At 47.6% G+C, this 25,468-nt stretch overlaps 1 protein-coding gene across 2 annotated transcripts in view; it reads right to left on the reverse strand.

Moving 5' to 3' along the window:
• Positions 1–2,384: 2,384 nt before the first annotated feature.
• The window catches only part of LRRC75A (leucine rich repeat containing 75A), a 70,398-nt gene continuing 47,314 nt past the window's right edge, over positions 2,385–25,468 (reverse strand). Inside the window, exons 4-5 of one of the 2 annotated variants that reach the window (XM_027666906.1) lie at positions 5,077–5,684; positions 2,385–2,400 (exon numbers count right to left, since the gene is read on the reverse strand). In XM_027666906.1, the coding sequence (XP_027522707.1) occupies positions 5,099–5,684 (586 nt within the window). In that variant the 3' untranslated portion in view covers positions 2,385–2,400; positions 5,077–5,098. Of the gene's footprint in view, positions 2,401–3,384; positions 5,685–25,468 lie in introns of those variants that run through there. The other variant, XM_027666905.1, reaches the window with a different exon arrangement.

A 25,468-nucleotide genomic window follows, 5' to 3' on the forward strand; every position in this document is an offset into this window, starting at 1 on the left:
TGTCTGCTCAGGAAAATGGCAGTCCAGCATATCTAAATTTTGGACATTGGAATCTCTATCAGATTTTGATGGAGCTCCACTCGGGGCAGCTTGGGATGATCTTACCTTGGAGCAGGAACAGCAGGCTCTGCTCAGGAGGGTGGTCACTAAACATCTACCATGGCAAGTGTAGATGTTTCCTGGTCCCTTCCTAGCCCTCTTTGTGCTCCCTAAGTGCTGCATTTTCCAATAAATATCTATAATGATGATAGAAATCAGCTGACCTGCTGCTCGCTGGGTTTTCAACTAGGTCAGCTTTTTCCTGTTTGAAAAACGTCTTTTTCACATTGAAACCCCACCTTCTGCAGCAGTTGTGATTGATTATTCAGTCACCCATTCCCCCAAACCAGCCATTTCCTACAAACCTGCTTCTTGACAACCCAGAGGCTGAAAAATATGGATGTAAAAAAACCCAAAATAGCACGTACCCACTACCTCCTCCAGTTCAATTCCTATTTCAGTTCTCCCCTGGAGTGCTCTGCAATCCTGAGGAGCACATGGGAAATCCTCCACACACTGAAAATATATATTTTATTCTTAAGGCTTGGAAGAGAATGAAAATAAATACTACACAAGTTGGGGTTTCTAAGGCAGGGAGGAGGCTGCATCAGGGAAACCTCAGTCCAAAGCCCAGTCCTTAAGCAAGTACAGACAAATCCATTTGGCTGCCCTGCCCAGGCACCCTCCTGTGTGCCTGGTATTTGATTTTTTTCCTCTGAATAAAGAGCAGGAAAGATGAGGGAGGGGGGAAAAGATGAATTATCTTAAAGCTGGGTGTGATAGGTATAAGCAAACTGTGAGTAGGCATCAGGGAGAAGGACTTGGCCCTGGTGGGGAAGGGATTGCACCTGTGTGGAGAAGCTTTTCTGGTACAAGCAGAGTGTGGGTCACAGAGAGGTGAAATAAATGAGCAGCCTCACAGCCAGCCCTGCACTGAAATTTCCCTTTGTCTCTTCTGCCCATTTAAAGTCTCCCAGCTGGAATTTTCCTCCCTGTGAGGAGTTACTACCTGCAGATATTCCTATTTAAAGCGGGACCCAAACCTGTTGTATTTATTTTTGGCCAGCTTTGTGTGACAAGCATCAGCCATGATGTGCTGCCTGGGTGTGTGCAACCCCATGTCTTGAAATCAGTGGCCATGGGGTGCTGTAAGGGAGGAGAACAATCCCCATTGAGCCTTTAACTCCACACATCATCACCTTAGAAGGCCTCTATTCCCCCAAGGCATGGAAGGAAAGGCTGGTCCTGGTGTCACAGGGTCACCAGCTCCTTTGCTGGCAGCTGTTGAGCATTTGAGAGCATTTCATGAAGCTGGAGCTGTGAGACTCGCATCACTGGAGGCTGTTGGAGCCCTGTGAGTGACACATCTGGTTTCCTGTTTGTCCTTCAGAATTTAAGGCTAAAGACATTTAATAGGGCTGGAAAGACCATCTCCTCTTGCTGTGTGCAGTCTGCTGGTGGAACACAGCCCCCAGGCAGATAAAAACTCAGCTGCCCCTGGAGCGAAGGAGGAGTGGGATCACAGGATGACATCCATGTACCAGAGAGGTCAGGGGGAGACTAAATCTGTTTTTCTCCAAGGAACTTTTCATCGGAGAGGTTAGGTCAGTTGGTTTTTTCCCCTCTTTATAAGCATTATTCCATGAATACTGCTAATAAGGTCAATTAGTTTCCTTGGCAATAGCGGCTACTGACAATGCGCTCCCAGTTAATGGAACATGGGAGTCTCTGCCTTTCTGAGGACATGAGTGGGCCTTGCACAGGATCAGGAGTCTCCTCCTCTCCTGCTGCTGAAAAGGGGTGTGCTGAGCCACAGGAGAGCCCCAAAACCTTTGTGCCTGACTGCACAGTCAGTGGCAGTGGGATAACCTGGTGTGGTGCCATTGCCTGGGACAGCCTCATGTCCCCCTCAGTCACTGCAGCCTCCCCCTTGTCCCCTTAGTCTTTTGGGTCACTTTTTGGCCTTTCCTCTGCAGCAGTTTTGGACTGACATTTGCAGCCTTCTGCTGCTCTGCCAGGGGCTGGTGAGCAGCAGCAATGCTTTTGGCTAAAGTATTTTTGAGCTTCTTGATGTCCCCAACAGTGCTTTCTGTTGCTTCTGTGCTTTCCCGTGTGCTCCATGCTTGAGGATGACCCTCCCCAGCCCTCTTGCCTGCTTCCAACTGTCCCCCAGGAGTGTAACCCTCATTTTAAATGAATAATCACCCTCAAAACCTGAACAGGGTTTGTGCAAACTCTTCACAGATAACCCAGCTGGAGCGAGCCCTCCTGAGCGTGCAGCACCAGCCCTTTCATGCCTCTCTCATTCCTCTCTCGTTCCTCGCCTGCTGTTTCAATTCCCCTCACTGTGGGCTCCTCAATCTGTGCAGAATGATTTCCAATTACATTTTTGTTGCTGAAGGCATAAATCTTCTCCCCCAGACTAGTTTGTTTCATGCCCAGGCAGAGCTGTGGTGCTGGTGGAGATAACTAACCAAACCAGGCTGGGGTGTTTTATGGACTTCTTTATTTTATGGTGGCCATTTCCTTCCCTCTTTGACAAGAAATGACCTCAGCCAACTTTAATATTCTACCAGCAGAGATTTTTAATCCTTGAATCCTTCTTCTAGGGCCTTTTAAAAGCTTCTAACCCAAAGCAGCAGCACAGGGAACATTGATTATATACAGAGTGAGCCCCGAGCTTGTTTTGATGCTGATGAGCTGAGAAGGGAAATATCTCACACTGCTTTCTTAAAAAAAAAAACAACCAACAAACAAAACCCACTCTTTACTGAGCCCACAGGATCATCATTATCCTGAAGTGCACTAAATGGATAATTGAACTAATCCACACTGTGAGGAAGGGACTGATTAGCCAAAGCCTCTTGCTTTTATAACCAGTAACTGTCTCTACTAGAGCTCTGGGTTTTTTTCCTTTTTCTATGAAAGTAATTTGGTGCATCCTTCAGCATACAGATATATTGATGAAAGGCCCTTTCTAGTTCTTTCATTGTCTCAGAAGGGCTGAATGCTTGCTGGGCACAGAGGTACTGGCACAGCCTGTCAGCACCAGTGGAGCAGAGGCAGCTCAAGTGGTGCAACGTCTGCACAGGGCAAAGGGCTTTTCCTTCAGTGCACTGAGACTTGTATTGGAGATAAATACCCTGTGGAGCACTATGCCATTCTCATCATTCCTTTCTCCCATATTATTTTACACACTGGTGATATTTAAAATTTAACACATTCTTTCATGATGCTCCTGTGTCCACCTTGTGCCCACCCTGAAGAATCCAGCCCATAAACTGGGCTATTTATTTCTCCAGCCCAGCTCCAGTGACCCTTTTTTCTAAGCCCCCTGAAGAACCCAAACCAGAGCTCTTAGCTCTCCTCTCGTTTTTGCTGGGCATTCCACCTGGACAGAGGAAAAAAAAAATCAATGCTGGGTCTTTATTAAACATTGTCATTTATTTTGATTACGGATAGCTCCTTTATTTCAAACAGAACAGTTTATTCACTGCAAAGGTTTTTCATGCCTGTTGGAAAGAGTTAGAATTAAAAACAAAAAAAAATAAGGAAAAAGGCTTGGATACATGCAAATCATACTGAATGTTGCCAAATGTATTAAAACAAGTAACAGAGTTTCTTCTAAGTTACCTACTTGCAAACGGAGGAGGAACAACCACTGGCAGCATGAAGCCCCTCTGGAAAAAGCTTCCAGGTGCTGGGATGTTACATGGACAGAGCCAAAGGCACGACCAAAAGTCTGTTTGCACCCAGAAAAAGCAAAGCCAGAGTCACTGCTGGGAGCCAGGAGAATGATCTGTGAGCTGGGAAGGGTTTGGAACAAAGAAAGGGGCTCCCTCTCAGCAAAGGGAGTCACGTCTGGTCCATAGGGGAGAGGAAGTTTTTCACACTTTCCTGCCCTCCCCCAAGGTTTAGGATCAAATGAAATTCTGGTTCAAAAGCCAAGGTGCACATTCCAGCGCTGCTGCTCTGGGGTGATCCATTTTCCATCAAAAATAAAATAATATCAATCCCATGTCTCTTAGAGAAAAACAGAAGGATGTTTTTTAGAAACTGAGCGCTTCTGGTCCAGGGGGCAAAGGACACAGCTGAGTGACCCAAAGCCTTTCTGAAGCTTTAAATCCCAGCTGGCTGAGACTGCCCAACCCTCAGTGGCAGTGACAGAGGGATGAATCCCAGGATTGATTTTCCCCTTAAAAACCTTCAGTACTGTGGTCGGTAATGAGTCTGAGCTGAGCACTCCATGTTTTGTGCATCACTCCCCAAAATGGATCACATACTCCCAGGATTGCTGGTGCAAGTTCCAGGTACCACATGAAAAGCTCTGGAGGTATTACAGCAGCACAGCTGGTGGGAAACTGGTTGTTACATCTGAATAAATACTGGGCAGGCACAAGTGCCAGCCTGATTTTGGTAAGGCTGGAGGGTGAGGGTGGTGTCCAGGCACACTGAGGGCTGGGATTTAGCTCCACACCAGGAAAGCAAAGCTCTCCCTCTAGGCTGGCTCACAATATTAAGAAAAATGCCCCTGGTTAGTGTGTGACCAGACTTTTGTTGTATCTCTGCAGATATGCTACTCATCAACTCCTGAAGTCAGGACTGGAAAGGATTTAAGGTTTATCTCAGTGGCAGCCCCCTCTGGGGTGACTCCTGTCTCTCCATCACGTGTGGGAGAGCAACTGGGCCTGGTCAGATCCAGCACTAAGGAAAGGGAACCCTTCCCTGCACAGTCTGGGCACCTTCCTGCTCCTTTTTCCTGCTCTTCTAAGACCCTCATGGAGATGCATTTTTGAGAGAACCAAAAGCACAGCACATCACTAATGCTCAAAAATACCTGGGCAGCTTTTATAAAATACAAATATTCAACATGATCACCTTTACCTGTTCTTTGAAAAGAAAATCATCAACATTCATGGTTCAGGGGGGAGGCAGCAGTCCGGGCCCCCAAAGGATCCCACCGTGTGATCCGACCCTCTGCCAGGACCCCCAACGCCGGGGTCTTGGATTTAAGTAATCCTTGCTCAACACACTCACCCAAGAGCCCCTGAGCTGGACATCATGTCTGTGGTGTCCCAGCACCTTGTTCCGAGTTCGGAAGCTCCCTGTCCTCGGCCGTTCTGTCCGTCTGCTGCAAGTCTGTGCTGTCAGTCTTGCCTGGTGCAGCTCGCAGGTCCTCCTGGCTCTCAGCCAGGCCATCCTGACCCTCCAAATCGCTCACCTGACCCTCCCCGAACTCCAGGATGGTCGGCAAGTTGCCTTGCTTCGGGCACCGCCTCTTCAGGCTGACCAGGAAGGGCTGTGGCAAGGAGAAGATGTCCACGTTGTTGCCGAGGTCGATCCAGGTGACGCTGGGGAACTTCTTGGGGTCCTTGAGGGTCTCGGTGAGGTCTCGCAGGATGGCCTTGGTGAGCCGGTTGCCGTTGAGGGAGAGGGTGGTGAGGTGGGGGAGCCCACAGAGCGCCGGCAACAGCTGCAGCAGCATGTCATCCGTGAGCTCCGTGAAGCACAGCTCCACCGTGTCGATGTGCTCCGAGCTGTGCTGCAGGTAGGACGTCACCCGCTCCAAGTCCTTCAGCGTCAGCGGGATGCCCGACAAGTCCACGGTGTTGTCCTGGGGCTTCCCCATCAGGACGGCTTTCAAGCTGTGGTAGGAAGGAAAGGAGAGGGACGTTAATGTGGGGGGATGTCTCGGTGTGGTGGCGTCGCTTTGGGCTCCGTGGCCGCTCTTGGAGAGGGCAAGAACATGAGTTATTTATGTAGGGTGTTCAGCTGGGGCTGATAATCAATTCTGTAGAGGTCAGCAGTGTGTCTGTGCAGTTGTGGGGCCAGAGAGATATTTCAAGGCTATTTATTGACAGAAAATGGCCAGAAACAAGGAGACCATGTTCAGAACCCGTAATTCAGAAAGCATGCAGAGTTCTTTCTTAGAGACACTGCAAACCCCTGGAATAAAGAGGCTGTCCTTTTAGAGGCTGTCCTTTTAGACAGTCTCCTGGGTGCTGTTTTTAGACCAGAAACATCTCACAAATCCCGACCACGTTGTGATGGGGAGGCTGGGAGAGGTGAAAGATGTCTTTTAGGGTTCCCCTGGTGATACCAGATTACCCTCTGTGGTCTGTTTAGCAGTAATTTGTTCTTACCCCTCCTTTGAAGATCTTATTACAAGGAAGAAATAGATGTAGGTAAGTGCTGGGATTAAACACTAGGAAAACAGGTTCTCTTCCCAGTTCCAATTTGCACTTCAGCTGTGGCAGAAAGGGAGATGATTTCACAGAGACTCCTTGGCAAGACCAGGTACCGAAATTGGAGCTGGATGTAACTCCTGTGCAAAAGTCCTTGATGATCACCTGACTCTTGGATCACAGTCATTTCACATGAACTATTTGTTTTCAGGGAACACTCCACAGGAAATAACTGATTTTGAGGCTCTTTTTGTAGATCCTTGAGCCCTTTACAGGCTCACATGGCCCAGTGCAACCTTTCTGCTCCAACTGCCTGTAATGCAGTGAGCAAAATGCCTGAATTTCACCTAAACTAGGCTATGCACTGCTAAAGTCTACTTAAGGACATTAATTCCCCACTCCCCAGCCCCTACTTTATGCCCCAGAATCTGCTCATCTGCTGTGTGTGTGTTACTCATGGGTTCTATGTCTGAAGAGAGGAGCTTGTCCTGGCTGTGGTTGGTGCTGCTGGGGGGTCACTGCTGTGGGCTGGAGCCAGGTGGGAGGGAGAGGCCGAAGGGACATTGTGGGATCCAGGAAAACAGCCAGTCTTCCCAAAAAGTGCTTGAATGGCACAAGCCCAAATGGCCATTGCATGAATTAATTCCTCATCCTTTAAAACGTGGGTTTGTGCAGCAGTTGGGCAATATCTGAACCGTTAAGCTGAGCGACTGATTTCTTACTGACCTCCTAAGTACCTGGGAGACCTGTGGGTAATTTTGATCCATCATCCTGACAGCAGCCCTGGCACAAAGAAAATGTTGGGATACAGCACCAGGTGAGTGAGTGGGGCAGCTCAGCAGGTTCTGTGTGTTGTGTCCACCCTTGTGCCATGGGCTGGGACAGCATCTGTCAGTCCCTGGGCCGTGGGAGCTCAGCACTGCCCATCAAACCCTCCATCAGGGCTAAGCCTGGCTTTGCAAGGAGCAAAACCTCACTCTGGCAGCCCAGGCTGCTCAGATTAAGCCAGGGCAACTTTAACTTAGCCTTTATTTTTCATGCAGACGCAGGTAAAAAACTTTCCAACCTAAAACCGGCGAGAGAAAAGTTATGTCAGTTAACTGATCTAAATCCCCTTTGCATAAGGCAGGACCCTGAGCTGCCACAGGTTTTAAATCAAAATTGACAGGCTGAATCTAAGCATTGCTCACCCAAAGAGTTGGGCCCTCACTTAGACAGTTTTAGTTATGTTAAACAAGCTTTAAGACTACAAAACAGCTCAAAATTTCTAGGAGCAAACAGCTCCTGAAGGAGCTGATAGAAGTAACTTAGGTGGGGGATCAGTCCTCAATAGTAGGAGCATGAGAAGGCTTTTAAAAAGGTTACAAAACTGATGTTTTAATGGTTTTCCTTGTTTAAGAGGTTTGGTGTTTGTTTTGTTTAGTTTGTGGGGTTTTTTTGTTGTTGTTTTGGGGTTTTTTTCTTATGGTAAGACAGATCATACAGTGCTAAGCTATTATTAAGTGATCTGGGGGAGGTCAATAATGTCCACACATGTGGGCTCTCACTAAACTCTCCTGTGCCTTGGGGACACATTTCTCTGCTGTGGTGGCACTTCTGTTAGTGGCAGTTTGTGGTTTGCTGCGTTGGCTGAAACCTCAAACACACCCCCCCAGTCGTTCAACAAAGTCTGTACTTAGCCCTTTACAAGGTCTCTTTTAACCTCAATGTGGGCAGAAAACAGCTGTTAATGTGAGGTGCTTCTCTCTACTGGTAATTTTTTGCCAACATTGGGAAAGAAATCAATGAAAGAATATATTTATTATTATAAAAAGAATAGTTTGGTATTCACGTGTTGGCAGCTACTTCTCTGTGATATGTACAGCCACATAATTTTTTGGAAGCAACCCCATCTGCAACCAAGATGATGCCTCAATAACAAGCTCTTCCCACCCAAAAACCCAGATTACTCTTGTCCTGCAGTCTTCGAGCACTAAAGCTGTTTATAGAGGGATCTCACCATAAATACATATAAATATAAATAAAGCACAAAGTACCTCTGTGAGTAACTGATAACCATTTAATAGCATGGCTAAAAAGCCAGAGGTTGGTCCTTGTTTTATCCAGCATGGATATCCCCTGCTTGGAGTGATGCTGCCTGTCTGTCATCATCTTGTGGGACTTCTGGTGTGGCTTTAAATTAGCAAAGCCAAGGAGATAATGAAAAGAGAATGGGGATAATTTTGGGACAGTTCTTTTTCATGTGTGTGTTTTGAGCTGCTTTCAATACTGCTCCACATTTTTTTTTTTCTCCCTTGGAGCATGTGTCTGATTTCTGCCAGCCAGTAAAAGAGGATTTCTCACTAGGAATCTATACTTTTCCCCCTGGGAGGGATTTAGCTGGTACCTACTGAAGCGGATTGATTCTCCTGTACAAACTGCCTTTTCACCCTGCTGATGTATCAAAGGAAATCTCCTGAATCCTCAGGTCAGAGCAACCCTGGGCTTGTCCTGGGGGACAGTTCGCTCTCCTGCATCAGCCCACGTTCCTTCTGTCCCTCGGGAAACAAACCAACCAACCAACCAACCCCAAACATGACTCAATAAAAACAGTTCTGTGGATATTCTGAGCCGTCCCATGGAAATGAGGGGGATATTATGTTAACAAACAGCTGTAACAACTTGTAGCCCTGCCATAAAGTTGGCCACAGAATGGCCCCAAATCTCTGGAGGAAGATCTTACAAATCCCTACGAGCTTTAGTGGGGGATCAGTTACACCCACTTGGTTTCATCCTGATGTTTTATGAGGCTATTCCATAGGGAAAAACACTGATTTTTTTTTTTTTCCCCCAGCTGGGGTTTTGACCAATGTAATGAGAGGATTGGGAATAAAGCCCTGCACTAAGCTCCTGATAACACACTGGCAGGATGCTGGTTTATACACACTCACGCTGAACTAAAAGCTATTTTACATGCAGTGTGGAATCAGATCAGAAAAAAAAAATCCCATAAACAGGAATATTGATGTTTAGATCAAACAGAATGAAAAGAAAGGGATTTCCTCTTGGTTTAAAATTCATGACATTTCTTTCAAGCACTGCACGAATCGTGACATGAGACACCAATGTGTCATGTACTGGAGGATAATTGGGCTGTTGAGCCTCTTCCTTGCAGGGCAAAGGAATAGCTCAAGAAAAATGAAGAGGCAGCCTCATAGAGTGCAGAATTACAGCAAGAAATTCATATGATACCTTGTGAGAAAACTATTTATGAAAATGCCAGCAAAACATTATTGAACATAATGAGTCACCAGGAAAAAAAAAAAAAAAAAAAGGTAAAATATTGAGATGAAAGACTTGTCCTGAAATGCTGGTGGTATCAAAGATAAGTGCTTTTTCAAAGTCCCTGCTCCAAATGATGGCAGTCAAACACTGGAATAGATATTTGGGAAATGGAGGGAAGGAATACAAACAAATGCTGCAAATGCAGGTCCTCTGTTAGTAAATAATGTTCACTGAATGGTTGAGCTCCCCCCAGCCTCAGAGGAATCTGGCTAAGGTGTATATAATAATGTATTGTATGTTGAATATCCTATATTCCATAACATATATATAATATTTATATAATAATAAGGATGACTAAAACAGAGAAGATGAGAATGAACTGCTCTTTTTTCATCTCTGTTAATGCAGGACCTGAGGACACCCACTGATGCTGAAAGGCTAAACTCCCAGTGGATAAAAGGGAAAGAGTGAGTACACAGAGCTCAAATTAATCTTGCCAGTCCAGCCACGGGATGTCACTGGGATCAAGGGCTTTGTGGGAGGTCTGAAGCAGACAGGGCACTGCTGTGGCTGAGAATATCAAAAGTCATGTTAAGATAAAAAAAAAATTAAAATAAAAAATTAACTGGGTCTGTGTTCTGGGAAGTAATTGCAGAAATTTTGCAATTTACCCCAGTGGGGCCCTTTTGCTTTGCTGTGTGAGCAGCCTGTGGTGGGACAGCAATGCCCATGGGGCTTGGAATGCTGGTCCAAAGGCTGTGTCAGGACCTGGGGGCACGTGAAAATACACCTGTATGTGCCTGGGTGTGTCTTTTGTAGCTGGCCCTTATTTAAACTCTGGAGAGACACCACAGACCCAGAGCAAAAACACTTCTACTTATGCCAGCGGCAAGGCCAGGGCTGTGCTTCCCCAGTTTAGTTAAGAAAACTCCTTTAGCAGGTTTGTGATGCTGCCTGGTTGAATAATTTCCTTTCCTTTTCCTTTCTTTTGTTTTACAAAAACCCAACACTCATCACTGAAACGTGACGGATGTGACGGGACAGATCCCAGAATAATGCAGACAGAGCCCAGGTCAGAACTGGAGCTGCCAAATTCTCCAAAATTCAGAGACAGGAGATTCCTATGTTGGCCCCACCACAGCTCATCCTCAGCTTTTACTTCACTCCTTCAGTTTTACACACACTCCAGTGTCTGTGTGTGGCTGTGGTCACTCAGTAGCTCGTTCAGCTCCTTGTTTACCACCACAGAAAGGTTTAGAGGTTTATTAACAGCGCAGTTTAAAGTCTCTGTTCCTCACTGCCTTTAGAAATGAACAGCTTGGAAAGATTTCACTCCTCTCCTTAGAGAGATTCAGGGTAAAGAGGATTTTTAAAATATATAAATATAAAAATACGTAACTTTAAAGCCCCTTTAGAGCTTATCAATAAATACATTCAAAATTCCGAAGTCTTTACTGTTAAGAGGGAAGGTACCAGTGAGGATTAGTTATTTTGGTCTCTTCTTGTTCCAAGAGCCTTCCCAGTTCTGCTAAGGTTTGCAGTTTTCATGTCCTTAAGTCTAGACACCCCCTTTGTTAACGTCCTTCCCCTCCTCCCAAAATCCCAGCCCAATTCTCCAGTGAGTGCCATCGGATTTGGGGGGTAGGAAGGGCAGGTTGGTCAGCCTGGAGCTCATCTTGGGGGGGGTGTTTCCTCATCATTTTGTCCCTGATGTATGACGTGAAAATTAACTTTATTATGGCCATTTACAAAATAATTGTGCCTGCAGGGAAATACTCTGTGGGAATCACATCCCTAAACAGGATCTCCCCTTGCCAAGGAGAAACCAAACACTTGGCTGTTTCTTGGACAACCCAGCACAGCATTTTTTCTTTTTTTAAGCAGCTGAAGAGCAAACCTGGAGGGAATGCTAAAATTTCCCCTAAATTTTCCTCTTGCAGCAGGATCCCCAGCATGGCATGCTGGGAATGATGCTCCCAGTGACCTCCTCTGCGTGTCCAAGCGCACGGGCTCCTCCAGGAATAACTCTGTGTTGACATGGCTTCCCTTCCCAAATCCCACTGCATTTTCTTTGGCTCCACACCAAGGCCTGTTCCACCTCTACTCCAGGCCTAAAGCTCAAGAAGTGGACGGGGTATTTGATGGGAAGGGTAAATTCTGGGCATCCAAGAGCATCCTGTGCACCAGGAGAACTGACATGGGTCTCATGGCTTCAGCCATGGTGTGGTAGGGGAAGGATTGATGGTATCAGAAAGATCTTGATCAATAAATCCTTCCCATCATAATGATAAAAGTCAAGCAGCTGTGATTTATACTCCTTTACTAAATTCATAGGATCACCAAATGGTTTGGGTTGGAAGGGACCTTAAAATCATCTTGTTCCAACCCCCATTACTTCATGGGGTGACGCCTCCACGTAAAATTCTAAAAGCTCATGATACAAATATCAAAAAGAAGAGATCTTTAGCCCTGAATGAGCGTTGACCTTTTCCACCAGCCTCAACTCCTTCACCTCGACCCGTCTGGTGAAGAGCCAACCACCAGAGAGCAGTGTCACCTCATGTCACCTAACAGTGTCACCTAACAGTGTCACCCAAGAGAGCAGTGCCACCCGAGAGAGGAGTGTCACCCCACAAAGCAGTGTCACCCCACAGAGGAGTGTCACCCAACAGTGTCACCCCACAGAGAGTGGTTTAGGGGTGGGCTTGGCAGTGCTGGCTTAATGGTTGGACTTAGAGGATCTTAGAGGTCTTTTCCAACCTCAATGATTTGATGATTCCTTGGAAATGCCCCCCAAGCCAAGCCCACCCTCATCATCAGCCCACCCTCCCCTGCAGCTCTCACCCATCTCAGCTGCTGCGTCACCACCTCTGTGGTATTTAGTAAAAGGACCTAATTAAACCTTTAAAAGCAACAAGCTTCTTGGAAAATGAAGCACTGTTATCAGGAGAAGCAACTTGATAAATATCTCCAGCAGGGACAATTAAGCAGCAGAACTGCTCTCATTTGCATGAGGCACATCCAGCTCCTTGTCATGGTCCAGAGGAGCCTGGATTCAGACATGAAGTGAAAGTCTCCTGTTCTGTTTGAGAACCACCATTTCTGTGTTACAGGAATGGGGATTTTTTTTTCCCCCAACTTGTTTTTAATTTCCTGCTAAACAAAATTCTAAAAATAAGCACTTGGGATCCATCAAAGTGCTTTGCTATAATTATAACTCTATTTAACTTATTGCAAAAAAGAAATGTAAATATACTGCTGCTGGAGTACTCCATTTTTCTAGCCTCGTCCTCCTCAAAATAAAATGTATTTGTATCACCCTTTGTATGATAAATTTTGCTCTCAAGTCTGCGTTTCCCTATAGAGAAACCGTGCTGGAGTATTTCCAACAAATTCTACTCCAGCATAATAAGAAACTACAGCTGACGCCCCATTAATAACCTGCATTTGCAGAAAAGGCAATTTGCACAAGTGCCAACAGAAAAACAATAAAGAATTCAAAGAAAAACATGTTGGGCTTGTTGCTTCTGTAAATGACCCCCTGGAAGAGAATTGGCCCAAAATAAGAATTTGTTCGAGTCTGCATTATAGTAAACGATAGTTTGCAATAAAACAAACAACATTTTGTTTAAATTCTAACACAGGAGAAAATAAAAGGGAAGCTGAAAAGACTCTTGGAAAGGGACTTTTACGATTGAGTAGATACAAAAATACCCAAGTCACTGTGGATTTACATGAGCAACTCCCCACTAGGGAGATAGGAAGCTGATGTGCTCTGGGTTGCTTGGGAAAAGGACCTTTGAATCGAATTGCAATCCTCAGTGGCCAAAGGAAAGAGGCCACAGGAAGAGAAATCACTACTAAATTGCTCATAAAAACATTACAATTTGCTGCCAGGATGTTTAAAACAACCAGTGAGTTGAAAGGAAGAGGAAGAAAAAGAAAAGGGTGGGAGGGGGCAAGAGGAAGGGGCTGAGATGGTGAGGGATGGGAGATCCATAGGGATGGATTGAGAATGACAAGGCAGTGCCGGCTGGGGCTCCAGCCCCTTCTGCAAAAGCAGGATGGATGGTTCCCTGAAATCTTTAATTTCACCTCTCCCTTGTTTTTTTTTACTACTTTGTCCTATTTTTGCAAGGAATGACCCTGAAACTGGCTCGATGTGACCCCAGCGTGGGGTTGGGGTATGTGGCTGCTCCTGCTCTGTCCCCCTGACCACACATTTTAGAGAAAAATGAGTTTTGACACACTGAGTCTATTTGCAGATGAAAGGGGCTGTTGTTAATTATCTCCATCCTGCTCTGGAGCCCCGGGAGCTTTTGGGTGGGGGAAACACACACAGTCAGGCTCCAGTTTACTTCTGCCCACCAAAATCCTCTCCCAGCCCTCAAACCTGCCCCTGGTGCCATCAAACAACAACAACAACAAAAAAGCCCAGGAAAAGTTTGCAGAGAACTCCACATACCCAACTGAATAGGCTCTTGCTGAAGGTTTGAGGTTCACACTTTGTAGGGGCTGTTTGTATTTCCTGTTCCTTGAAATAAGTTGAATTCCATTAATACAACGGGGAAGAAAACAGGATTTTTGGGGGTGGGGGAATGAGGGGAGAGAAGCTTCAGCTCTGATCCTCCAGCCCAGTTTTCTCATCAGAAACCAGCCCAAAGAAATAAAAAAAACCCCGTCTCCCAACTCTCTTCCTGCAATTAGGGAGTGATCAGCTGCCAAAGTGTGTGCCTGGGGCTTCGCTTTCCCTAAACTGTTTATTTTATTGGAGCACAGATCACATTTGGAAGAGTTTAGGCAGGCTGAGGTCCCCTATTGCCTGTGCTGCTCTGATGAGAGCCAGAGCACGAGAGGCAGCCGCCAGCCCGGCTCCCAGGGTCCCTGTTTGTCCCTCACACTCTTTGGGAAGAGGTTTTCTCCAGAGCCGGGAGCTGGTATCACCCCTCCCTCTTTTTCCCTTTCCCCTCCTGATCCTTGGCTTATCTTCCTTCCACGCCAAACCCCTGCCTTTCCCACTGCCATCCCAACACCTCTGGTGTCCAAAGTGAGGGTCTGAAGCTCAACATGGGTCCTGACACACACACAGAGGTGGAACAAAGGGAAGCCACCACCTCCTGCTCCAGCCTGCCCCTGGACACATTTCAGACAGCTGGTTTTTGGGGGGACACGTATGACTTCCCCATCCAGGGTGGAGGATGGACAGACCTGCAGTTGTCCCTAGCTATGGGGTTGGTGTCTTCCAGCCACATCTGGGGGGTCAGGACCTCCCCCCAGCTCTCAGTGACAGAGCACAGGACACCCAGGAATTTGTGCTGGGGGAGCTACATGTCAAGAAGGTCTCACTTGCAGAAGTAACCAGTTGCCAAATGAAGAGGAGACAGGCAAATTGAGGCAGCCAAGAACCTTTCATCTGATGTTTGGCCTTGCTATCACTTTTGATCATAATTTGCACATCTATCGAGCCAAAAAAGTCCTGTTTTGCATGATTTTCAATGAACAGATGTTACATTGGCCAAGAAAGCCCTTGTCCTGTCTCTGCCCTGCTTCCCCTCAGGGGCACAGGATACTCACAGAGGGATGAGATCCCTGGGTTAAGCTAATGAGACCTGACCAGTGTGTGGCTCCTTCCTTGAGCCCTCCCTGCACCAGGGGTGCATCTGCTTTACATTAATGAGCACAGCAAATAATGGGTCCCACTCAACCCAGCAGAACAGAGCGACCATTGTAACCTCAGCTTTCATCAAATGAGGAATAACAGGATACAACCTGACCCACTGCTAGTTCTCTGCTCGTGTCTTCAAAAGAAAAAGGGATACTTTTTGTAGGTTTTTCATATTCTGTTCCAATGAGAAGATTTAATAGTGCTCCTCCTCTGTAAGTACAGCAAAAAGTTGCCCACTGGAGCAGGGGTAGAACCTGACTTATTGGCATCCCGTGGGTTCCTTTTCCTGCTGGGCACAGTTCCTTGCGCAGTTTTACTCCCCCTCCCAAAGTTATTTCATTTTAGCAGCCCCTTCCCCGAGTGCAGGATCAGCAGAAAGCAGCCGTGGCCATTTCTGGGGCTGCAAAGCCAAACAAAGGAAAACAGGCAACAGGGAACAGCTTTAACTGCCCAAAGAAAACCTCCTCTTCCCCCAGCACTTCATTGCTTTTGGCAGGTTATTTCCTCACTGATGTTGGAGATTTCAGCATTCAGCTCCCCCCTAAAGATGAAAACAGAGCTAAGAGGTGGAGCTGGCTGCCAAGACGCCTTTTCAGTGGGCAGAACAGAGAAGGAATGTGATACACTGCTCTTTGCAGCAAAACACCAGCACTGCCCAGCTTTCCCAGTCCCCACAGCACGGCAAATTCTGCCGGACAAGCAGGAAAACCACAGAAACCTTCCCTGATTGTTCCCTGACTGGCTGTTTAGCTTTTCTGCTACAACACAGGCCCTGTTATCAGCTGTATCAGGCTACAACCCAACCACCTCTCTCCCTCAGCTTTCCAAATGCAAACATTTTGCCCTTTTCTCTGTTTTCTGCACCCATCAGTGATGAGGTTTTGTCAGGTCACTGTGCTCCAAGCTGGCTGTTCAAGGGGAATGATGCTGGAAAGATCAGCCCAACAACAAATCTTCCCAAGGTAAGTAATTTATCCATATTATGTAAACACATATGTACATTCCCCTCTCCTTCCCCAGGTCTCCAACTCATCATCTTTGGAATAATGAGCCCCAACTGAGCACTCAGTGACCAGTATGACCCAGCAGCTGATTAAACCAGGGAATGCAGGAGAGGACTCAACTCCAGATGGACATTTCTCCCAGCCAAAATGCTGTTGAGGAATTATCCTCATCCCCAGCAGCACGGTGAGAAGTGACCTTCACAAGAGACTGAGCCCACAGGGAGAGCAGCACACAAGGGTGGCTTCTTCCTCCCCAAAAAACCAACCCAGCTCCCCAGCTAGCCCTGGACAGGGGGAGAGTGAAACACCTGGAAGAGCATATTGCCACCCTGGGCTACACAGTGCTAGACAAAAGAAAGCAGTCTTGGGGCTGAACGCCCCATTTCTCAGGGACTGGGACGTGTCAAAACACAGGCTGCCATGTGCTGGCAAGACCTGTGACAGCCAAAGCTGGGAACTGAACGTGGGCAGGGTCTGCACTCTGTGGTTTGGTCTCTTTTTTTCTTGGAGGTGCCAACCAGCCCCTTTTGAGATGCAAAGGATCCTTCTGTGCTTCCCTGAGTGCTGGTGGGATGCTCGGCCAGTGGCCAAAGGGGTGTTTTTTCTCCACCACATCACCCGTGAGCCAAGGGAGGACCCCACGTCCAACACTGAAGTGTCAGACTGGAAGGGGATGAGCCAAGTCTGTGTCTGGGTCACCCATGGGGTGAGGGGGGACCTCAGGGCCTGGCTCCCAGGAGACAGATAGAAATGTCTGGATATGAGCAGTCAGGGCTGGGCTGGAGAGGCAGGAGCCCATGCTAGGAAAGGTCCATCCCTGCTGGCTAAAAACCTCAGTCCAGCCCTTCCCCTCCCCAGAGCACAAGGAGCAGCAGTGCCTCCAGTGCTCCCTTCACCATCCCCATTTGCAGTATTATTTTACAGCACTGCTTTCAGTCAAAAAGAGCAGCAGCAGGCGTGGGAGGTGGAAACTCACCCCGACAGTGAGTTGGAGCCCTGAGCCCAAGTGATGGATGAGCTCACTGAACACCTTCGTTCACCATCGCTAATGATGCACCGTGTGAAAGGGCTTGGGAAAAAAAAAAATTAAAGAGCTTCTATCAAAGCTTCATCATAAAGCTTGATTCTCTTAATTGGGAAATACAGCCAGGGGTGACAGGCATGCTGAGCTGGCTGGTAATTAGATGGGCACCACTGCTGGGGAGCGATGCCTTTCCTCCACGGTGGCAGGAGCCCAGGGCAGGAGCAGCATCCAGGCTCCAGGCAAGGGACCAAATTGCCCCTCACCACCTAAAAAAGGAGCCAGGCAGTGGCTGTTTTAGACAAGACAAATAACCACGGCGTGTTTGGAGAACTACCAAAGCAGGGAAGAAGTGGGTGTGGAGATTAATTATCTCACCAGCTGATTCCCTCGTTTAATAACAATTTCTACTACTCGATTCCCCGCTCCGCAGCCCAAGTTGTGAGGATTGGTTTAAATAATCCCTGCCATGTGTCAATAGAAAATCTAATTTCCACTCTGCCCAGAAGCAGAGGAGTAATTATTAAAAAGAAAAAAAAAATTACAACCCCCACACTTTTCACAGTCAAAGGCCTTTTTTAATCAGGCACAGGACTTAAAAACATACTTAAGGGAGCACAAGCACCTAAGTGCAAGGAGGTGGGAGGGGAGTGATGCCAGCAGGATGGATGTTCCCTCCTAGGGGAGGAAAACTACCAGGTTATTCCTTAGTTCAGTTGCAGGAGGGGAGAGGAGGGTGGCTTGAAATCGAGGTTTTAAATCACAGGTAGCGCCTGTGATCACCTGAAGCTTTTAAGGCTTCAGCAAGAATGTGAGCAAGCTCAGAGAAGAGAGTCAGTGGGAAGGGATGTCCCGCTGCTGTAAATCATCTCATCCCAGCCTCAGGATTTTTCTACTTTAAATTATGTTCTAGTACTTCTGGCTGTCAGTTCATTTGCTCAACGAGGGAACAGCAAAGGCAATTCAAGCATTTGTTGGGGTGGATATTCATCATTGTGGGGCGAGAAATGGTACTGCACAGTTTGGGTTAATTGCTTTAAGTTCTGGAGCAACACAGACAACTTGTGGAGGGCAACGAACAGGGTAAGGGCTCATTTTACAGACTGAGTCAGTGGAAAACCTTAAGCCTCTTCCAAGGTGACAGCTTGCCCTGTAGCACCTACTCGGGTGGCATTTCAAAATCCATGCATTATTTACAGTTTAGCTCCAGCAGCTTAAAAAGTAGGTCTTTGCTAACACCAGCTCCTGACTGAGCAAGGTGTGATGGGCCTGGGCTGGCACACGGGAAGGAGCTGCAGCCTCTCCATGATCAGGGAGCTGCCAGGGATAACCTCTCCCCCAGCAAAACTCAGCTGTGTGATCCCATCCATCCCAGCTCACCAGCAATTTCCCTTCAGCTGCACAGAGGATGATCCTGCCCAGCCAACAGTCCCACCTTCCAGATGCTGCTGCAATATTCAGCAAAAATTTCCATCCCAAACTTGCCAATCTCATGCCCAAATGACTCTCAGTGGCAATGAAGAACAAAATGAGTGATTTCACCACCTGCTTACCCTCTCTGCTTGGTGTGCTTTGGGGTGTGCCAAATGCCCAGGCTTCCTGGGAAGCAGTGGAGCAGATCCCACAGCTCTCACTCCGACAGGCACAGGAGAAATCAAATTTCCCCTCAATATCAGCAATAAGCAAATTCCCTGGAGTTATTTAAAGATATCCCTGGAAGTATTTAAAAGGCATGTAGATGTGGCCCTTGGGGACATGGTTTAATGGTGGACCTGGCAGTTACACCAGTGGTTGGACTCAACCTTAGGAGGCTCTTCCAACCTTAATGATTCTATGATTGTAGGGTGGCAGCTTCTTTAGTTGCCACAAACAGCATGTTGCAGAATTATTTCTTAGCCACAGCCCTCACAAATATTTGCTCCCCTGGATTTGCAGCATTTCACCTTTCCCTCCACAACAGGCACTTTATTTGTTCGCTGTTTAGTCCCGTTTTCATTGTGCCAAAGGTCATTCCAGTGTCTCTGACTCTTTAAATTCAGCAAGAAATGTTGCATTTCCTTCCAAGCCTCTCGGGAAAGACAGACCACCCTGCCAGCCAGGGCAGATTGATGTGTGTTGACATGTCAAGGGACCCTGGCAGGGGACACCCCTGGCTCAATAGGCATCAGAGCACTTCTGCCCTCTGCAAAACATCTAAATGGCTTTTTCTCCAAGGCTGGATCCTGTCTCAGGTCACTCTCAGTACAGATTTCCTCTGAGGATGCCCTTTAACTGCTCAGGGCTCCCCAAAGCACTCAGGCAAGCAGACAGGTCACCCTGATGGAGTCAGAAGTAGGCAGAAAACTCAAGGCAGAAGGGTAGGATGCATTAAGTGAATTACAGACTGGAGGGAGCCTCTGTAGTTCTTAGGGAATGGCAGGATGCTGCAGACTCTGGAAAAATCTTACCTCCTCACTGCACTAATGCTGGGATAGTGATAAACATCAATGCAAAGGAATAACCATCCTCAGTCACAGCAAAGGCTAACAAGTCCAGATCCTGTGTCTGGATGTCAGTTAATGTCTGAATGTTAGTCAGTTTGGGTAAAGGATCTAGAGCTTTATTCAATTACTCCTCCCTGGTAAACCCTCTGAGCTTCCCATGTTTGGAGCCTTCTTGAGTCTCATCTAGAGTGCTTAATGTTCTGTCCTGAATTCTCTGTGCTTTTGGGCCCTTTAACATCATTCAACAAGGAGAGCTGAGTGAAAAAGGAATTCCTTCTGTTTGTTTCCAGCCTGCTCCTTGCTGCTGTTGAAGCTCTGCTGTAACAATGGTACACTCGGGCTGCTCAGCTGGGCAGAGCCAGAAGCAGCTCAGGGTATCCTCCCTGCACCACCGGGTCCATCCCGCCCTGTCTGATGCACACACACTCATTCAGGGATAAAGTGCACACCAGGAACAACCTGATACCCTGGTATTTATACCCCACTAGCCTTAAAAGAGCATTATTTAATGCAAAAGCCTCTTAGTGCTGTACATTATTGACTTTAAAATGACATAGCTTTTTTTTTTTTTTTCAATTCCTGTCTCATCAGGAGACATCCATCTCCAAATGGATAAAATCCTTCCCTTCCTCCCACGTGGCTTAGCCTGTGCTGTTGACCTGTGGTGGATGATTGCTGGCCTGATCATCCTCTCCCCTCCAACGTCACACACCATTCCCACAAGGACAAAATGTTTTTTGCACAGTCACAAAATGCTGGACACACCAGATGGGACATTTTCACGTTGAGCAGCATTTTTTGAGAAGAGATTCACCAAATTTTCTACACAGGAAGATGGATGGAGTGCTGTGATGCCTGCCTGGCTGCAGAGAGCTGCATCTCAGCAGGGTAGCTTCAAAGGGCTGGGATTTCCCAGGGATAAACTGGCTCCAACAGCCAGGCTGGAGCCAGTGTGGACAGGGCAGCTGCCCAGCACCATGCAGGGCCAGGGCACAGCCACAGCAGCAAAACAGCATGTCCCTCATTTTTGAGAAGAAATTTAGGCATATTTAACCCCAGGCTTAACTTCCCCACCACACTCATTCAAACCCTTCTGTTGGGGTGCCAGAGCAGAGCAAAAAATCCTGGCCAGGTACTTTGGTGCGTGCAAAGGACCAGCCCCCAAAAGGTTGCTCCAGTTCAGCTATCTTGGAAAATGGACTTTCCACAAACAAAGGAGCTCCTGACCAGGCAGTTCTGAAGTCACACAGACCATCAGAGAGTAAAACTACAGAAGGCACTGCGCTTCCAGCCATGCATGTGCCAAAGGGAATAAATTCAAGAGGCGGGAGCCCAGAAGCAGCATCATGTGGAGGAGCACTGAGAACTGAACAAGTGACAGGTCAAATCATGGTTGTTCCAATCCCAGCTATAAAAGAAATAGAAAGTCACATCTTGAGTCACTATAAAAAGTCCAAAGAGTCCCAGACTGGCAGATGTAGGAAATGCCCCATGGCCATGGAGGAGACTGAAGTGAGAAGGACAGAGGTGATGAAAAGTGCACTCCTCAGATATGAACTGTAGAATTATCACATCCAAATATTTCTCCCAAACTCCTTGCTGGTACCTCTAAAGGTTTCTCTTTTTCCTTTTTTGTTTGGCCATGGTGCATGCCTTGAACCCCAGCAAACCTGCTTGTTTGCTTGGCAAAGAGCCGGATCCCACAGCACTGCTGGAACCAGCCCCTACCGCTCTTCAGGACCGCAAGTTTCCAAACATTTCTGCCAAAGGAGAGAAAGTATTCCAGGTTTATGCATGCTGGCTCAGCGTGAACCAGACCAAACCAAAGGTATCTCCCAAAGGAGCTGCTGTAGGTTCCAGGCATCCACAGCCCTGTGTGATGCCAGTGCTGCCCATGGGCACAACTGAGATTTGCTCCATGGGGGCCAAGCACCCTCTGATACAGAGGGAACACCACCCTGCTATTGCTGGCATTAATAACTCATTAATAAGGCTGAACAAAGTGCTTTATAAGTCTGAATTTGATGTCTCAGAAGAGGCCAAGCAAACACTTGAGATAGGCAGGATGCACCACGAGCCAGCTGATGCCAGTGGCAACCCTGACCACAGCCATGCTGGGGCACACAGGACACGGCCTCAAGCTGCAAAATCACTCAGAACATCTCTGACAGCAGCCAAGGGGGAGGTTTCTTTTGTCTTGCTCATCCTCCCCTTGTTTTCCACTCTCTCCCAAAATCTTAGCTCCCTTCTGACTTCTGGGTCACTCCAGGTCTTCCCATCACATTAAGTCATCATCTATTAGTGGAGGATTACTCAGTGCCTGTGGTTAACCCTCCCCATGCCCAGTTAGCCCTGCTCAGGCAGGGACATCCCTTTGCACCAAGTGGCTCTGCAGGACCTGCTGCCCTGGGACTCCCTCCTGCATGGCCCTGGTGACAAGGGACAACCAGACATCAGACACTTTGCAAGACACTTTTGGTGGCCATTCAATATTTCCAGAGGAAAACCTGGTCTGCCTTGGCCAGGCTGGGATTGGAGTGCTGAACCACAACAATATGCTGAGAATAAACTCTAATTTCCAAACCTCAGCCACAAGAGCAGGGTAGGACGTGCTTGGAGGTGGCCTCTCATGTGCTCTTAGGGCAATTAATAGAAATAACATAGTGAATAACCACAATGTTTCTATGCTGCAGGGTACACAGAGACGGAGGTTCTGCTTCACCCCAGCACAGCTCTTAATAACAATCTCCAGGCACAGACAGGTAGCAGTTGGTATTTAGTGCCCACCCTGGGAATGAATTGCTTCCCTCCTGCATCCTCACTGCAATCATCATGTCAGAGACAACCCAAGCTCTGTGTCACAGCCACAGGTGGCTGGAGCTTGGTGACAACACACCTGGGTAAGGACAAGGACAAACACTGGCAGCCACAGGGTGCAGAGGGCCACAGCCTGTCCCACTCCGGGGCTGAACCATCTTTTTGAACCATCACCAAATCACAGCCACCAAAGCAGGTATTTAGCTCCTGAGGAGGATCGCAGCACAAGGATTCATGGACTCAGTGACCATGAGGCTGCAGACCTTGGTTATTGTGATACAACCCAGTAAAGTTCAGAAGATCCACCATGGCAGGGAGCACTTCTGTCCCTCACCCACCTCCTCCTGTGGGATGCAGGACCCACCTGTAAGCCAGGAGCCAGCATACCACTGATGAGGCCTCAGTTCCCAACCCCAGGCAACCCAAGGAACCACCAAGAATCAGAACTTTGCTTTTCTCCACATGCACAAAGGCTCAGGCCACGCTGGAAATGTTTGGAAATTGCCTGTTTTCCACTGCAAAAGGTGGAGTGATATAGAACACCCCCTGAAATCACAGCACCAGCCAGTAACTTATTCTGAGATTTGTGGCATTTTCTCCATGTCCTGTAAAGCACTTTGGTGTTGTCTCCTTTCTGCTCTCTGGGACAGTCATGTAACACAGGGCACAACAATGTCCCACGGACACAGGGAGCGGGGATCGCCCACACGCGCGTCCCAAAGGCTTTGGATCACAAATCCTCTGCTCTCCTGCAGCAGTGACCAGCAGCCTGCTGTGCACACACAGACACACAGAGGGATTCTAATGAAGAGGAGACACTGCATAATTCCTGCTCCAGCCTCCTCCCACCGACAGTGGATTTGTGTCGGATGCTCTGAAGGGACCCTTTGTTGCAGGAGCTACAACTTCTCCTATCGCTCGCCCACAAGCTGCCGGCAGCAGCGGAGGATTTCCATCCACAAACGTTCTCTTTCTGTTTTCGAAAGGGCTTCTCCTTTGAAAACTCCCTTTTTTTTTTTTTTTTTTTGCCTTATAAAGGAATTCAAGCAGGCACTGCAAGCAAGTATGAAAAAAACAGCACCCAGCATTCCTCCAGGACAGAAATGTTTTGTGCCCTGACGAAATTAGGAGTGGGATGTTAAAAGATCATTCCTACCAACAAAATAAGGCTGCTCAGCCTCCACAAGTTCATCACTAAATCAAAACACCCTTCTCTTCTGTTTTAACAGGTCTCTGTACCTGCATGCCAAGTGCAATGGAGAACATTCAAACCACAGGTAATCAGGGGTTAAAATCTGCTACAGCCTGACTGAGCCCCCTGATTTCCAAAAGGTGTCCCAAACTATTTGTTTGCACTTTTAGGGAGGTACTTTCAAGTTGATTTCTAACTATTTCACCTCAGAGAGTCTTAAGAGAGCCAAGGGGAGTTCAGGTTGACTCCCAGGTGTAAAGGAGGACCCCAGGCTGGCCCTGCCATCAGCAGAAAGGACAAGTGGTAAAGAGAAGAGTGTTGGCTGGAGCTAAGTAAAGCCACCTGCAGAATCTTTTTAGGGGGTTCTCTGCTTATTGCAGAGCAACAACAGAGTTAGAAAATCCACAAATTTGGGTCCAGATTGACCCCATTTAATAACAGTGCTCAAACTGAACTGCTTCACCTTAAATTCCTCTGTGCTTCGTGCTCCAGTGGCATCAACAGGAACTGTGGGTTTTACCTGATGCAAAATGGGGCTGGATTTGGAGTTACAATATGAATTATCAATCTTCCTTCAGCTGGTGCTCACTGCTCAGCCCAGTGGGGAAGGCACCACTGCTCCATCCTCCCTGTTGCATCCCTGGCAGGATCCTCCCTGCTGCATCCCTGGCTCGTTTGTATCGCTCCTGGACACAGCAGCAACACAGGACAGCAACAGTAATGGGATATCTCAAAGGAATAGGAAAGACATGGCAAAGCCCCAGGGAAACACCTCCTCCCTCCCCACAGAGCATCCAGCCTGTTCTCCAAAGCAATTACAGGCACGTGGAGCTTTGATTCCCAGTTTTGCTTTTGTGATGCTGAAGCGAGCACTTGGCAGCAGGAGGAGCAGGGAGATTCCAGGATCCGATTCAACACTTGCTAGTTAAACACTGGACTGTAATCATGGCCCTCGGCAGAGCCAGGGACACACAAATTACTTTTGCAGGCTGGCTTCATCCTCCTGCTATTGGCTATCCTCTCATCCTGGATGTTTAATGCATGCAATTCAGAGGGAGGCATGGAGACAGCAAGGGAGAGCCAGACAGATTTATAATATGCAAAAAAAATAAGGTCATTTGGCACAGGTTTGGGTGCTCTGGTGCCAGGCAACACAGCAGAGCAGGGCAGCCAAGGCTGAGAGCGTCTCCCTCCATTTAGCTCTGTCTGTGCACACTCAGGCTGGACGTGATGCCTGGGATGAGATGGAACTGGGAAGCACGAGCCTCCCCCTCTGCCTACACAGCAGGCTGCCTGACCACAGCACGACTGACTGAAAAATCAGCTTCAGTCCCCTCTATCATCTGTCCCCATCCTCCTCCTCCGGCTGCTCTGCTTCCCATTATCACCTGTAATGGATACGGCAGTCGTGGAATAAAGAAAAGCAATTTTCCCTTGCAATTATTTTGCCATATTTCTGGTGAGATTAATTACATCTGTTTGGCTTTGCTCAGCACTCAGTTGAGCTGTGCAGGGCTCTCACTCACCATGCTGGTAAGACCTCAGCAAAGGTACCAGGGTGTCCCAGGAGCTGGTCCAGGAGGGACTGATCCACCCCTCTGCTGCTGGCTGCATCCCCCACTGCCCAATGGAAATGCCAGCAGGCACTCAGTGAAGAAGGAATGCTATCCTACAAAAATTTGACTCTGTGCATCCAAGGAGGTGGCAATACAATGACATCCAGAAGCCACTGCCCCTTCAGCATCCCACTGTGTCTGAGACCCCCTTGATCCCACAACTTTGGACCAAAGAGAGGGTT

Source organism: Corapipo altera, unplaced genomic scaffold, assembly GCF_003945725.1.
Source record: "Corapipo altera isolate COAL_440 unplaced genomic scaffold, ASM394572v1 181, whole genome shotgun sequence".
Lineage (NCBI taxonomy): Eukaryota > Metazoa > Chordata > Aves > Passeriformes > Pipridae > Corapipo > Corapipo altera.